We start from the raw sequence: 17,605 nt of genomic DNA on the forward strand, positions 1-17,605 counted from the left end.
CAACTTTGAAGGCTTTAAGTCAAACGGTGTCTCAGTATTGATGCGTTTTGGACAGATGGACGAAGACCATTACCATATCCCCACAGTGCAACGCACAGGGAACAATTATATGTTAGTCTTCAATGTCCAAAATGCACATAAATCCAGGTGAGCTACACAGCACTTCAGAGCCTCTAGTTATAATTATAAGAAGAAAAAAAACCCAACAGGATACCAGTTAATAATATTTACAAGCCTCCATCATCACTACAGGTTAAAAATCAGAATTTTTTTTGGATAAAATTCAAAACAAATCATAAATAAATGGAGAACACAGATGATGCCCCTGCTTGCATATAACTTTATAAAGGGACATAACTCAATAACAGTAAAAGTGACGCCAAATTCGAACTTGATCTGTGTTTTGTGGTAATAAGCATTGTGTATAGGTTTCATAACATTTGGTCGAGGCAAACTAAATTTAGAGAACAGATACCAATTTGGGACGTACAGACAGACGGACAAGAGTAACACTTGATGCTCCCTCCGCTGCAATGGGGGCATAAAAAGACCAAATGCTACCAAACTTTCAGCACTATTGTGCTACTTCGTGGCAGTAAGTTTTTATTGGGGAGGAGGCCAGAGTGCATGGAGAGAACCACCGTCCTTCCGTAGGAAAACTGACAAGATTGGAGTTGAGCGCACCTGCCCCATGCGGGATTTGAACTCACAACCTCAGTGTTGACAGGCTAGTGATATAGTAGTTCGACTACTTAGACCACTCGGCCACAGAGGCCCCAGATTTACTATGAGATATTGATCACATTTTAAAGAAACTAGAAACCTTACCATGTCAGGTAGGCTCCACTTGCACATTTTTGTGTGAGGCACATAAACAAATGATTAATTCGGATACAAACAACTGTGCATGGCATTTTAAAGATATTGGTTTTTGGCACACAGGAAGTAGAACATTGAAGAATTGAAAACGGGTCACACTGTAAAACCCAAGCTTGGTGCCAAATGACATAATGTTATTACTTGTAGTTCATGAGAAATATGCGACAGATTTGTGTTACGGATTGAAGGACAGACATATGATGATGATGTTAAAACTAAATAAATATTATTGCTATACACTTCTGAACACCCAAGGCCCTACAATCTGTCAATACCTATATTGCACAAGGTCATGTTTTTCTTTGACTGTTAATGTCTTTATTCTTAATCCATTGGATGTTGGATGAGTACTGATTGATATTTTAGTCTTAGATACATGATTTTTATACACCCATCAAAGACTGGATATAATATGGTATACCAATGTCTGTCTGTCCATCAACACTTCGTACGATAACTCAAATTGGCTTTAACCAATTCTCATATAACTTTAACACAACATTAGAATTGACAGAAGAAAGTTCCCTTTCGATTTTTTTTATTTTTGGTTTTGTCATTCCAGAGTAACAGAACTTTGACCCTTAGATTTCAGGCAATTTTTTTACAAATCGCGCACTAACTCCAGTATTCCTGAATTGATTTCCCACCAAACTTTACATGATTGTAGGGATTGATGAAAGAAAGCTCCCTGGTGAATGTTTTTATTTTTCTTGTTTGTAGTTCCAGAGTTACGGAACTTTTAACTGTTACATTTAAGGCATTTTTTTACAAATCGCTCACTTACTCCAGTATTACTGGATTGATGAAAGGAAGCTCCCTTTTTGTCTCCTGCGTAACGCGTTGCGGGCGACATGGAAATGACAGGCGTTGTCCGTCTGTCGGTCTTGTTAGCGCTCTCATGTGTTCAATTCTTGCCAGATTTCGAAAATCAGTGCCAATCAATTATTTTTAAAAGAGTTATGCCCCTTGGAAACATTAATTTTATGGAAAATTGGATTGTTTAGCTCTCTCATATGTTAATTTTTACCAGATTTTCAAGAAACTTATATCATAGGTTTATATCAGCAATGTCTTGGAAGAGTTCGAAAATCAGTGCCGATCATCAATTATTTTTAAAAAATTATGCCCCTTGGAAATATTAATTATATGGAAAATTACCGTATGAGCACTAATGTGTACAATTCTTGCCAGATTTTTATGAAATTTATATTATAGGTTTATATCATCAATGTTCTTGAAGATTTAAAAAATCAGTGCCGATCAATTATTTTTAAAAGAGTTATTCCCCTTGAAAATATTGATTATATGGAAAATTGCAATGTTATCGCTCTCATGTGTTCAATTCTTGCCAGAATTTTATGAAACTTATATCATAGGTTTATATCAGCAATGTCTTTGACACTTTCGAAAATAAGTTCTGATCAAATATTTCTAACAAGTTGTGCCACTTGGAAATATAAATTATAATGGAAATCACATTGCATTTGCCCTGAAGCCTTTATTAAGAGAGCGCAGCTGGATACGATCGCAGAGGTCCAACCCTGAACAGTTGGGGGCAAAAATGGACACAATATTCGTGCTTGATACAGGTCTGAATTTGGATTGTAATTAAATATTTGACACATAATAGGTTTTTGACACAGAATGTGTGCTTGATCTGAGTTTTGTGGTAATAAGCATTGTGTAAAAGTTTCATAACATTTGGTTGAGGCAAACTTAAGTTAGAGAACGGAAATGAAAAATTCTGCAATGTTTCCTTTGGTAAAGGGGCATAACTCTAAAAAATCTTTCCCTCAAGATATGGTCATAATCTCAATTCAAATTTCAAATGGAGTTTGCAACCATAATTACCCATTTAAATACATCATAAAAGTCATAAAATAGAAAATGACATACATAATCATGGCTAAAATAAATATTCCTTAATCAGCATTTTTAATAGTAACTTCTAATAAAATGCTCCGCTGGGCGCAGCTTGATACAACCACAGAGGTAGAACCCTGAACAGTTGGGGCAAGTATGGACACAACATTCAAGCTTGATACAGCACTGAATTTGGATTGTGATTAAATATTTGACACCTCCTCATATGTTTCTGACACAGAATGAATGTGGTCTAAGAACTTAAACTTTTTTATAATTTATATATTCAAACCATATCTTTATTATTTGCTTTTATATATAAATCAGAAATAACCAATTTAAAATGGAAAATTTTAAAGAAAAAAAAGGAAAAAAAGGGAAACCCCCCCCCCCCCCCCCCCAATTTTTTGAACCTCCTTATGATTCATCACCCCCAAACTCAATCCCAGCCTTCCCTTTGTGATATGGTACCTTGCAGTACAATTTCAGAGAGATCCATACACTTGAACACAAGTTATTGTCTGGAAACTAGAAAAATGCTTATTTTTGGCCCCTTATTCCTAAATGTTTTGGGCAATTACCCCCAAACTCAATTCCAGCTTTCTCTTTGTGATGTGGAACCTTGTAGTACAATTTCAGAAAGATCCATACACTAACACACAAGTTATTGTCATGAAACTAGAAAAATGCTTGTTTTTTGTCCTTTTTTTGGCCCCTAATTCCTAAAATTTTGAGGCAATTACCCCCAAAATCAATCCCAGCATTCCCTTTGTGATATGGAACCTTGTGGTACAATGTCAGAGAGATCCATTCACTAACACACAAGTTATGTCTGGAAGTTACAGAAATGCTTATTTTTGGCCCCTTTTTGGCCCCTAATTCCTTAACTGTTGGTACCATAACCCCCAAAATCAATCCCAACCTTCCTTTTGTGGTATTGAACCTTATGGTAAAATTTCATAGAGATCCATTCACTTAAACTAAAGTTAGAGTGCGAAAATCAATGTGTCTTCGGACGACGCCAATGTCATACCAATATACGACCGCAAAATTTTTTTGCGGTCGTATAAAAATAAATTGACAGCAAATCAACTCAAGACAATACAACATTTCTTTATACATAATTTAAAAGCAGTGCAAGGGAGGTAATCTAAACATAACATTGTACTTTTAAGTAATTGTCCATTAACCAGGAAACCCTTGTTTTTCCCCTTTTTCCTAAACGGTTTGAGCCATAACCCCCCAAAGCCAATCCTAACCATCCCTTTGTGGTATGGAAACTTGTGGTCTAATTTCAGAGAGATCCATACACCTTTCCACAAGTTATTGTCTGGAAACTAGAAAAATGCTTATTTGGGCCCCTTTTTGACCCCTAATTCCTAAACTGTTAGGACCATAACCCCAAAAATCAATCCCAACCTTCCTTTTGAAGTTATAAACCTTGTGTTTAAATTTCATAGATTTCTATTTACATATACTAAAGTTATTGTCTGGAAACCAAATTTATTTGGATGACGACGACATGATACCAATATACGTATAAAAACAGTATCCTCAGGCATGTTTATCTACAGAGCCGTTTAAATTGCTTTTGACTATTATTTTATTAGTTGTTTTTGGCTTTGAACTAGCTTTCAGTAACTATGAGAACTCTTAGATCTGTACTTTGTGTCTTTTATGTTTTTGTCCTATGTATCGTTATGATGAGTAAAGCCCTTTTCAACTGATTTCAATAATTTTTTCTTATGTTGTGATGTTACACAACTGTCCCAGGTTAGGGGAGGGTTGGTGTGCCTTTTAACATGTTAAACACCACCCACTCTGTATGTGCCTGTCCCAAGTCAGGAGCCTGAAATCGGTGGTTGTCTTTTGTTTCTGTATGTCATGTTTGTTTTTCGTTTATTGTTTTTAACATAAATCAGGCTGTTAGTTTTCTTGTTTGAATTGTTTTTACATTTGTTATTTTGGGGCCTTTTATAACTAGCTGTGGTATGGGTTTTGCTTACTGTTGCAGGGCATATGGTAACCTACAGTTGCTTACTTCTACTTAATTTGGTCACGAGTGGAGACTTGTCTCATAGGCAACCATACCACATCTTCTTTTTATAATGTAGAGGTAAACCAGTATATCCACTGTTTTGGAGTGGGTGTATAAAAATACATCTATGACTTTTGGAGTGGGGGGTATAATAATACATCTATGACTTTTGGAGTGGGGGTATAATAATACATCTATGACTTTTGGAGTGGGGGTATAATAATACATCTATGACTTTTGGAGTGGGGGTATAATAATACATCTATGACTTTTGGAGTGGGGGGTATAATAATACATCTATGACTTTTGGAGTGGGGGTATAATAATACATCTATGACTTTTGGAGTGGGGGTATAATAATACATCTATGACTTATGGAGTGGGGGTATAATAATACATCTATGACTTTTGGAGTGGGGGTATAATAATACATCTATGACTTTTGGAGTGGGGGTATAATAATACATCTATGACTTTTGGAGTGGGGGTATAATAATACATCTATGACTTTTGGAGTGGGGGTATAATAATACATCTATGACTTTTGGAGTGGGGGTATAATAATACATCTATGACTTATGGAGTGGGGGTATAATAATACATCTATGACTTTTGGAGTGGGGGTATAATAATACATCTATGACTTTTGGAGTGGGGGTATAATAATACATCTATGACTTATGGAGTGGGGGTATAATAATACATCTATGACTTTTGGAGTGGGGGTATAATAATACGATTGTCTACAAGGTAGACATTGGTCACCTATACAGACTACTCTCTGTAAGTAGTTCAGACATTGATCACCTATACAGACTACTCTCTGTAAGTAGTTCAGACATTGATCACCTATACAGACTACCCTCTGTAAGTAGTTCAGACATTGATCACCTATACAGACTACCCTCTGTAAGTAGTTCAGACATTGATCACCTATACAGACTACTCTCTGTAAGTAGTTCAGACACTGATCACCTATTACAGATTAATCTCAGTAAGTAGTTCAGAGACCTGAATAATTTGCATTAACAATATTTCAATAACAAGACAAACATATAAGAAACTCAGATTTATTATCTTGTAAAATTGCACTTTCTCATAAGCATGAGCTACAATGACTTTGTAAGTCAAATTTAATGGAAATAAAATAACAACAAAAAACTTTCAGAAAGTAAAGGTCTGGCAACAGCATTAAGGATTTTAAAATTGCATAGTATAATGTTATTTTTTTGGCCGAGTAAATTTTTTAATGTTAGGCAGAACCGAGTTTAGGTTAAAAACAATAAAAAAATAGATTGTCATGAAAAAATGAACCTTTTTACAAATATAATTGAATATCAATTCCACAGATATTTTGCAGATGATGTTGCTTTCAATTATGGGATACTGTTGACAACCTTGGATAAATGTTCTTATAAATAAATTAGACAGATATTTTGAAGAATTTTTTTTCACTCATTGTGGAGGATTGAGAACATGTTTGTTCGTCTGGGGATTTCCCTCCTATGATTGAGCATTTTGTAACAGATATATCTTAAAACAAAAATCTACACTTAGTCAAAAGTCATGTGACCCCTGTAAGGTTAATTAATCAGATCTTTATATAGTCTATCAACGATGTCTACAAAAATCTTAATAAAATACAATACACTTAACAATTAAAACCTCATAAAATTTTCTTCCATTCTGTTACAAATAAAACTTTCAACAATAATTCTGAACTCCACAGAATCTTCTAATTATACACAAGTAAAACTAGTCCAAATTTGTCCTTAATAAATAAAAACCATTTGAATAAAACCAATTGAATATTACACTTTATAAAATCCAGAGTATATCGGGTAAGAAAAAAAGTATCAACTGAACAAGAAATGTTCTACAAATGAACTCATTTTTTTCTCAAAAACCTATGTAAATTTCTGTACATCAATGGTTCACTTAATTTTTAACTAAGTATAAAGTAAGAACAAAGCTAACATTTGTTTATTTTCATTTTAAATATTTGGTCGTATTGCATACAATATGACTAGAATGTTTACAAAAATATGAAGTGATATATTATTAAATACTGGTTTTATAGACATTTTTACATTTCTTTGTACAAAATGCATCCATTTTTCTGTTCCTTTTTTCTCCTAAATATTTTTTTTACATCACTAATTATCTCAAAAAATTGTGAGCAAAATATTATCAAGTTTTATCACTTCCTATCAAGTAACCTGAATTCACCTGAAAATCTTTTTCAATGTTACTGAAGTTAAGTCAAATGTGACCTTATTATAACCAATCACATGTCGATCAATACAATTGAGATCAAAAGAAACATACAAAACAGAATGCATTCTAAAATAAATATATAGTATATTATGAAGCAATACAATATACCCTGACCTCTTTACTTTATATGTACTGATTGTTTTCTTTACAGGTGTATTAATTAAGGATTATCACTTTATTAAGTTCTACTGATTCTGAACAACTGATCTTGTCAAAGGAAACATTTCTTAGTTCATATTAAAATCAAAATGTAGAATTTTCTTTTTTTCTTTTTCTGAATTTTCCTATGTTTCCTGATTTGTTTTTAAACTATTAAATATGAAATTATATAATTTTTCTTAAGATATTTCAAAAGCATGTATACCATTTTTGCATTTTTTTCATGATTTTTTCCCTTTACTATTGCAATAATGAAGGCAAATTTTTTCTTCAATTAAAACATAAACCTAGCAAAATAAATGAGTATTTCAAATAATAACCTAGAACATTAAAACCTGATTCTTAACAATGCAGTCTAATCATGTGTAATGCCTTCTGAATGGTCATTTCAAAAGTTTGTAAAATACAAACAATTCAAAATAGTATATATTACATTTAACCATATTTGTGGTTTTGAGTGCCTATGTAAAACTATAATATTTACAAATAGTCAATTTTTGGCACTTTTGCTTGTTGTATTGTTTCTCCTTTTTTAAAGGCAAAGAATTTAATCATTTAATTGTCTCCTTGTCCATTCTTTTCAAGTCAGGTCATTAAAAGTTCATGTTCTTCAAAATACCTTTATTCTATCTGATGCGAACAAACGAACAGATGAGATCGAAAAATAATTCTCACTTTAAATTCTGTCATTTAAAGCTTGTGAACATTTAAATTGAATATTCCTCATCCAATCTTTCTTCCATACGAACATAAACAGAATCAAAGGATGGCAACACGATACAGTCATACAATGGTTATTATGCAATGGTACAGCAATGAGACATCACCAATTAGCAAGGCCTGGCTTACTTAATGTCATAAAGTAGATCTGACATGAAGATCCTGATCGCATGGAGGAGAAAAATACCTGCAATACAAAAAGATAAATCTATGAAAAAACTTGAGGTGAGCAAACTCACATAACTCATTCCAACAACATTGTCTGATTATCGATTTCATCCCAGGTTTTATTACAAGTGTAAATTGTAGCATGTTTATTACAGTTGTACTTTGTTAAAAGTTTTTTACATATGTCCTCTGCAACATGTTAATCATAGGTGTGCTTTGTTTAAAGTTTTTTGCATGTGTCCTCTGCAACATGTTAACCACAGGTATACTTTGTTTAAAGCTTTTTACATGTGTCCTCTGCAACATGTTAACCACAGGTATACTTTGTTTAAAGCTTTCTAGATGTGTCCTCTGCAACATGTTAATCACAGGTATACTTTGTTTAAAGCTTTTTAGATGTGTCCTCTGCAACATGTTAATCATAGGTGTACTTTGTTTAAAGCTTTTTACATATGTCTTCTGCAACATGTTAATCATAGGTGTACTTTGTTTAAAGCTTTTCACATGTGTCCTCTGCAACATGTTAATCATAGGTGTACTTTGTTTAAAGCTTTTTACATATGTCCTCTGCAACATGTTAATCATAGGTGTACTTTGTTTAAAGCTTTTTACATATGTCCTCTGCAACATGTTAATCATAGGTGTACTTTGTTTAAAGCTTTTCACATGTGTCCTCTGCAACATGTTAATCATAGGTGTACTTTGTTTAAAGCTTTTTACATGTGTCCTCTGCAACATGTTAATCATAGGTGTGCTTTGTTTAAAGCTTTTTACATGTGTCCTTTGCAACATGTTAATCACAGGTATACTTTGCTTAAAGCTTTTTACATGTGTCCTCTATAACTTTTTATTCACAGAAGTATTTTTTGTTAAGTATGAGTTATTTATAACATGTGTTCCCTGTAACATAAGGTTGAATTCAGGTTAACTCTTGAATTGTTTCTTACTTTTAGCTAGTTCTTTCATATAATAAGAAACATGCGTTTTCCTTCAAAATTAACAATTTGACGGTAAATAACTAGATAAACAGTACTGAATATTTTATTAAAACTTACTTTATCATTCCTCTCACATAAGAATTTTAATTTCTGGGCCTTTTTATGCATAAAGACTCCATCCAAATGTCCAGTTTCAGCTGCTCGAATCTCAATAGCTTTGTTACCCCATCCCATTACCTGGCCAGTACTAATGTAGGCTGAAATATACAACAAACAAATCCTATAAATTCATGTAATCACAAATCCTCAGGTAGTATGAAGTCAACCTGAGAGATCTAATCACAAATCCTCGGGTGGTGTGAAGTCACCCTGAGAGATCTAATCAAAAATTTCTCGGGTGGTGTGAAGTCAACCTGAGAGATCTAATCACAAATCCTCGGGTGGTGTGAAGTCAACCTGAGAGATCTAATCAGAAATCCTCAGGTAGTGTGAAGTCAACCTGAGAGATCTAATCACAAATCCATAGGTAGTGTGAAGTCAATCTGAGAGATCTAATCACAAATCCATAGGTAGTGTGAAGTCAACCTGAGAGATCTAATCACAAATCCATAGGTAGTGTGAAGTCAACCTGAGAGATCTAATCACAAATCCTCAGGTAGTGTGAGTCAACCTGAGAGATCTTATCACAAATCCATAGGTAGGGTGAAGTCAACCTGATAGATCTAATCACAAATCCTCAGGAAGTGTGAGTCAACCTGAGAGATCGTATCACAAATCCATAGGTAGTGTGAAGTCAACCTGAGAGATCTAATCACAAATCCTCAGGTAGTGTGAGTCAACCTGAGAGATCTAATCACAAATCCATAGGTAGTGTGAAGTAAACCTGAGAGATCTAATCACAAATCCTCATGTAGTGTGAGTCAACCTGAGAGATCTAATCACAAATCCATAGGTAGTGTGAAGTCAACCTGAGAGATCTAATCACAAATCCTCATGTAGTTTGAAGTCAACCTGAGAGATCTAATCACAAATCCATAGGTAGTGTGAAGTCAACCTGAGAGATCTAATCACAAATCCTCATGTAGTTTGAAGTCAACCTGAGAGATCTAATCACAAATCCATAGGTAGTGTGAAGTCAACCTGAGAGATCTAATCACAAATCCTCAGGTAGTGTGAAGTCAACCTGAGAAATCTAATCACAAATCCATAGGTAGTGTGAAGTCAACCTGAGAGATCTAATCACAAATCCTCAGGTAGTGTGAAGTCAACCTGAGAAATCTAATCACAAATCCTCAGGTAGTGTGAAGTCAACCTGAGAAATCTAATCACAAATCCTCAGGTAGTGTGAAGTCAACCTGAGAGATCTTATCACAAATCCTCTAATCACAAATCCATAGGTAGTGTGAAGTCAACCTGAGAGATCTAATCACAAATCCATAGGTAGTGTGAAGTCAACCTGATAGATCTAATCACAAATCCTGAGATAGTGTTCTACAACCGTGTAAAGTATCATAACATTTAGGAGTTGGGCTAATAAGGGATTTCATCCAGCCTTAATTTAATTGGACAATCAGGTCTGGAAGCACATGAACAATAAACATATTCCAGAAAAAAAATTTAAGAGATTTCATCTAGAAATAAAAATTTTGAAGACTTCCAAACTATGAACACCTATCTTAAACAACTGTGACTATGACCTTCTGATCATAATATATATGATTTTATGATCAGTAGGTCACAGTTGCTTAAAATAGGTCGTCATAGTTCGAAAATCTTTAAAATTTTGGTTTCTTGATGCAATCTCTTAAATAAGCTTCATCACTTTCCCACTTTAAACCACTCGTACAATTTTAATTAAAGCCCAACTAAATAAACCACATGAAATCCCACACAAACATCATGTTTATGTTATTTGCCTATTTCATCATCTGTGACCTAAACCTCTGAGCTTTTGACCTGAAAATTAATAAGGTTCTTCCCCTTCTTTGTATTTTTCATCTATATAAGTTTCATTTTAAATCAACAAAGGAAACTGAAGCTAACATCCAGAAACCCCCATTTCCCCTAAAAAAAGGTTCTTATTTTAGTTACAGCAATCCACCTTGACCCGATGACCCCAACATCTATTGGCTTCTCCCCCTTTCCTATGTCTTCTATTAATGTAAGTTTGGTTCCAATGAGGCATGGGAAACTCAAGTAACAATCTGGAAAACTCAAAGACCACAAATCTGCACTAGTGCTGATGAATTAGCCATATCATAGCTCTAACAACTGACTCAATACATACCAACAGATGTAGGTAATTCTCCCCACTGCAATATCACATTCTTTGATATTCTTCCGCCAGTATCTACATATACTCCCTCATCTGAAAAACAAAACATGTTTAAACACAAATCTAGAAAGAGAGTAAAAACTCTTATAATTTAATATCATATTTTCATTATGTAAGTGAACACAATTTCTGTATTTTCTTGTTAATAACAAGGTTTTATTTTGTAATAAAAGAGGAAATTATTGTGTTGTGTAGAGTGACTTTATACTCATTGGAAATAGTCTCTGAAGTCTTGACAATTGCTGTTAATTGAAAACCACTACATAGATTTACTCAGTCATTAGAAATAGCCTCCCAAAGTCTTGACAATTGCTGCTAATTGATAACCAAAGCATAGATTTACTCATTCATAGGAAATAGTCTCTGAAGTCTTGACAATTGCTGTTAATTGATAACCAAAGCATAGATTTACTCATTCATAGGAAATAGTCTCTGAAGTCTTGACAATTGCTGTTAATTGATAACCAAAGCATAGATTTACTCATTCATAGGAAATTGAGAATGTTAGAGACTCATTCACCTCTACCTACTGTATTTTAATTTTCACCCCAAATGACACAAGGATCTTTTCTGTTTCTGTTGTGAATGTTATTATATTTATCAAAGTTGTACATATATTGCTACAAGTTCGTTGTGTTTTAAGATACACATGTTTATGGTTTTTATAAATAGGTCGGGTTGATTGGATATATAAAAGATTATCAGTAGAATTTCATGCATAGGTAGTTTGTTAGAAGTCATTCAAGTCATTGCAGTCAAGTGTGCTAGAGGCTTTTTTACAAATAAATTATTATCAAAATTGTTTATTTTCAGGTTGATTGTCCAAGATGGGTCGCAAATATTGATGTGATATTCAAAGACAGACATTTTTGATTGAGATCAAATGAAATATGTGTATTTATTATCTGAATAAAAAATTGCATTTTGACTTGTGCAAGTTGCTACTCCCATGTGAGAGTTTTGTATAATAAAGATAAATATCTTAAATTTGGTTGAGTTTATAAATTAGAACATAATGTTATTGATTGAAAAATATCCTCACCTGGTATGACAAATAAACTTATCCTACCCTGGTATGACAAATAAACTTATCCTAACCAGGTACGACAAATAAACTTATCCTACCCTGGTATGACAAATAAACTTATCCTACCCTGGTATGACAAATAAACTTATCCTACCCTGGTATGACAAATAAACTTATCGTAACCTGGTATGACAAATAAACTTATCCTACCCTGGTATGACATATAAACTTATCCTACCCTGGTATGACAAATAAACTTATCGTAACCTGGTATGAAATATAAACTTATCCTACTCTGGTATGACATATAAACTTATCCTACTCTGGTATGACATATAAACTTCTCCTACCCTGGTATGACATAAATAATATACTTACTGTCGTAACATAGTAATAGCTGCATCTGATTGGAGTTGGGTAACACTACTATGGTGTGAGGAGTGATGGGAAGTTGAGTCTGAAAACAAATCAATCATTGTCAGAAAACTCTCAATATACAACCTATATACAATAAATACACTTTAATTTTCAAAAATAAAATGATATTTAAATAGCAAAGTATTAGACAGAAAATATGTACACAGATATCATATGTAACGGATAGAAATATTCTGAATTTAAAATTCTTCTTTTAATAATGAGGTTAAAACTGATACAGAAGAAAAGATATATTGCATACATAGACAATATAGATACACAAGTAAACTGATATATAGAAACCCATGATCTGTCAAACTACAGACGTGTATGTACACAAATGCCAATACAATATATAATGAAAATTAAAGGTTAAATTAAATCAAGCATAATCACTATACACCATGCATCTTTTGCTGCATATTATGGGACAAGTGTACTCGATATATACATCAAGCATGTGACTGGACAGGGGCAGCATTTATACAGAAAGCAGCAGGCCAATATTCTGGTACAACTCCAAACTATTATCAAGGATTATAATTTCAAGATAAAATTACTTTCAATTAATACTGAAAACCTTCCCAAAAATATATATAAAAATGTGTCAAGTGCAAAAGTATAGAAATCAGTTTTTAAATTGAAAAGCCCCTATAAATTTTAAAATAAAACAAAATCAAAAAACAAATATTCAATTTTTTTTTCTTTCAAATCATGCATTTAATCACCAAATTATTAATTTAAAATATTCAATTGGCACTGCTAATAAAAGAAATTTTACATTACTAAAACCTAAACATATGATAAATGAATTTGACATGTATCTGTTATCATTGTAAAGCCTACATGTGTGGAGGAACTTATTAGCAATGCCAACAGTCACTAACACAGGTAGCCATTCTATTAGCAGGTAAAAATTTTACCTGGTTTACATAAAAAGATACACCTGTATGTTGGGTAGTGTCTGTATTTCCACGGAACTACAGTGAAACAAAATATTGGCAAATTTAACTTCAGATTTCACAAATTTACGTTTATGCTTTCTCTCAAACCTTCAAAATCTAAGAAACTGATATAAATAATTTGAAATCAATTAAATTTGGTCAAGTGTTAAAATTCTTGAAATGTATATCAATCATTCATGAGATTAACAAAGTTAAATTCTAGTGCACATTATGCTGAGTCCATAACAGTAAGAAATATAAAAAAGTACTGTTATAAAGGTAGAGAAGTAAGATCTTATATACAACTGGTTAAGTGGGCAAGCTCTTCCTTTATGTATATCTACCTTATAAAAACTTACTGTCTACCAAGCATAAATTTATTGGCCTAGTGGGCAACAGGTTATAGGTTTGGCTAACCCTAAATGAAATCGGTCTGTCACAGTTAAGTAAAAATGAGCTTACTTCACCCATATAATCAGTTTTAAATATCTTGTGCTAATAGCAAATCTGATCAAGCTTAATAAGCATTGACAAAGTAGCCTTTAATTGTGTTATAAGCAAGTGATGAAAGCTATTTCTAAGTTTTTGCAATCAACTGAATTGAAGAATGTTTTTTGTTATTAAGTTTTCTTGTTATCCGACATCATAATTTGAAAAGCCATGCCTGTGTGACCCCTTAGGAGAGCATTGCACATCTATTGAGAGAAATCATATTTATTTCAAAGGTTCAAAACACTAGTATGCATGGAGGGACAAATAAAAGATATACTATAATGATTAATTTTTTCCTGGAAAAATGTGCTACAGTTGATAAAGGGAAACCATCTTGAAAACCAATTCTAATTGTCTTCTATGCTTATTAACAGTGAATTTGACCTAATGAACCCAATATCTAAAGGCTTTCCTCCCTTCCCTATATCTTCCATCTATAAGTTTCATTCAAGTCAAGCAAGAGAAAATCTGGTTACAACTCAGAAACCATTTTTCCAATTTATTTATTAGTATCAACAGTGAACTTGAACTATTGACCACAAAAAACAATAGGTTTCTTCGCCTTCCCTATATCTTCCATCTGTATAAGTTTCATTCCAATCAAGCAAGGGATACTGCAGGTTGCATAGTAAGTGTAATTTTGTCAAACTCAAAAAGTTCTGCTCACACAAAATGAATCCTCACATGACATGAAAAACTTTGATTTCATAGAGACACCATAGGATGCAAAATCTTGTTTGGATTTTAAAAATTTCCTGTAATGCTTTTAAGGACGTGTAATTTCAAAGGGAATATTTCACAACGATCTAGAAAGGCTAGAAATTAGCTTAGTTTTTGAAACATAGAAAGATTTTAGAGTTGTCTCTCTTTGAACAATTAGATGTGGTATCTTTGACAATAAGAAAACTATCTACCTCAGAAACAAAGGACAAGGGCCTATGAAAAAATAAATCAATTATTCCAAATACTTTACCTAAAGGCTAAATGAAAACTTATTATCATGAAATAAAGAATGGTCCTTTTTCATAAAAATTGTAAATAAGGATATTTTTATTCTGAGACAAACTCCAATTACTTTATACAGACCTGTTTACTACATCCACTTTATTTTTAACATTCTTTTAATTATGTATCCAACAGAATAAATACCTTTTTTATACTTCAACCTAAATCTTGTCCCATTAAATGTAAGATAATCAAAACATGCACCATCCTTAGATTACGTAAATAATGATTAATCAATGATTAATCAATCCTATAACCTACACTAGGTTCAGTCATGCTACTAGTAATACTGCTGAGAATAACCAATAACTGACTACTTTCTAGGATCACTACTTCATCTAAAGGATAGGATCATTACAAGTTTAAAAGTTCACATCATGGTCTAAAGGATCACTACAGGGTCTAAAGGTTCACTACAGGGTTTAAAGGATCACTAAAGTGTCTAAGGGATCAATCAAAACTCATCATATAAACTTATGAACATTTTTAAAATAATGCCCAAAGAAAATAAAGTTATGGCAGAATTTTTGAGAATCTACCACCCTCAGGAATCTCAGTTCTATCAACATTTAAAAAAAAACATTTGTCTAAACCCACTAATGACAAACTTTCAATATACACATTAGCCTACATTCTGTGGCCTACGTTCTGGCAGTGAAGGCTTGTCTGTTTATATGATTATCAGAAGCTATTTAGATAAGACCTTTGAAATGCTCGTCTATTCTAAGTAAGATATTCATTCGCTCTTAGATGGTGTCATCCAAATTACTTTTAATTGATTAGCTTTCCAGACTTTCACAATTATATCGTAAACTTACGTGTGAGGGAATGTATAAGTCGTATATTGATGTTGTATCCACGTCTATAGCATGGAATCCACAATTTGATCCATATACGACCTTTAATCTTTGACCTTCTTCTACTAAGAGGTCAACTATCTGTGGTTTATTAGCTAAGTCTGTAAATGACTGAAAGATAAAATAGAGATTTTACTATGAATGATTTCACTTCCAATTAGCTTTTAAATTAAAAGGAAAACATCAATGTCATATCAATGCATGCAAAGAGGAAGAATTCATGGAAATTATTATGTACAAAGATAAAAATTGATTATTGATTACCTGAAGGTAAACAATAGCTTATCTGATAAATCAACAGAACGATGTTGATTTATTCAATAATCTATAATTCATATGATTCACAGGTATTTTTCAATTGTTATTAGATAATATTTATTTTTGATTCACCTGGAGCTAATTAATCAACAGGTAATTGTAATTGATCCATGACAAATCTGCTATGATGTCAACGTGGTTATTCCAATTAATCACAACATCAATACATCAATACAACATAAAACACAAGTTAACATACACTGCATCTTGACAAAAGGACCATGATATCAACATGGTTATTCCAATTAATCATATAAACATTACATAAAACACAAGTAATCATACATTGCCTGGTGACAAATTTATCATTGAATTAATGTAAATTCAATTAATGCAGAATATATGAATATTGGACGTTTCATTTCTATTAGAACTATTAAATTTTTAACCCCATCTCCATATTAAGGAAAACTGAGATCAATTGAATGTAATGTACTGGGTTGTGTTCAATATTGTAATCACTAATGTAGGGCAGAATAGATTTTGACTACTGAAACTAGCCTAGCCGATAAATAGATCTAGATAGCCGAAAATATTCCTGCTATCTATAGAATCCAAAATGGCGTTGGATAGGTTATTACTGATGTCATCATTTTGATAGGCTAGTTATGAAGCATATCATTCAACATAGTTATCTAGGACATAGCAGCTATACTTCTTGCTTCGACACTAAACACAACCCTGATGATATTAAATGATATCATAAGTCTATATCAAAGATTATATAACTTGTATCAGTACTTCACCATAATGTTGTCTCCCTTGGTAGAAACATATGTATAAATAATGCCAACTCTTTTACATCTATTTTTGTTGTCAATTCATAAATGTGAAATATATTCGATAAGACAAACCTTAAATGCCATGAACTTGTGGTAAGGTTTTGGTGCCCAGGCATATATCTCTATACTGTCCAGTAAAGCTATCACTAAAAACTTGATCTTCTCATATTTTACTGAAAAAATGGAAGTTTTGATGATAAACAAATAATAAGGAGATGTTAGATATAGATTGACTGTATAAACATTAATGATGTCACAAAATGTATAACTCCTTGTTGGTCATGTTAATAAAGTGCTTCCTTAGAGTTTATTTGAAGACTGATTCACAGAATTTTAATGTCGTCCATTTAAACTTGTTGGTTTTTACCAAAAATATTTCATTTGGA

At 32.7% G+C, this 17,605-nt stretch overlaps 1 protein-coding gene and 1 long non-coding RNA gene across 11 annotated transcripts in view; one reads left to right on the forward strand and one right to left on the reverse strand.

Moving 5' to 3' along the window:
• Positions 1 to 5,834: 5,834 nt before the first annotated feature.
• Positions 5,835 to 17,605, reverse strand: part of LOC127737292 (misshapen-like kinase 1) — a 119,908-nt gene continuing 108,137 nt past the window's right edge. For 9 of the 10 annotated variants that reach the window (XM_052247876.1, XM_052247871.1, XM_052247879.1 and 6 more), the window contains 7 exons: positions 17,292 to 17,392; positions 16,081 to 16,230; positions 13,745 to 13,801; positions 12,783 to 12,861; positions 11,330 to 11,410; positions 9,160 to 9,299; positions 5,835 to 8,123 (listed from right to left, as the gene is read on the reverse strand). In XM_052247876.1, coding sequence (XP_052103836.1) covers positions 8,040 to 8,123; positions 9,160 to 9,299; positions 11,330 to 11,410; positions 12,783 to 12,861; positions 13,745 to 13,801; positions 16,081 to 16,230; positions 17,292 to 17,392 — 692 coding nt within the window. In that variant the 3' untranslated portion in view covers positions 5,835 to 8,039. The remainder of the gene's footprint in view (positions 8,124 to 9,159; positions 9,300 to 11,329; positions 11,411 to 12,782; positions 12,862 to 13,744; positions 13,802 to 16,080; positions 16,231 to 17,291; positions 17,393 to 17,605) is intronic. The other variant, XM_052247877.1, reaches the window with a different exon arrangement.
• LOC127737299 (uncharacterized) lies at positions 9,498 to 10,314 on the forward strand. The gene is made up of 3 exons (XR_007999374.1): positions 9,498 to 9,697; positions 9,825 to 9,867; positions 10,167 to 10,314. It is a non-coding gene; the product is annotated as an uncharacterized LOC127737299 (long non-coding RNA).

This window comes from Mytilus californianus, unplaced genomic scaffold (assembly GCF_021869535.1).
Source record: "Mytilus californianus isolate M0D057914Y unplaced genomic scaffold, xbMytCali1.0.p SCAF_4, whole genome shotgun sequence".
In the NCBI taxonomy this organism is placed as follows: Eukaryota; Metazoa; Mollusca; class Bivalvia; order Mytilida; family Mytilidae; genus Mytilus; species Mytilus californianus.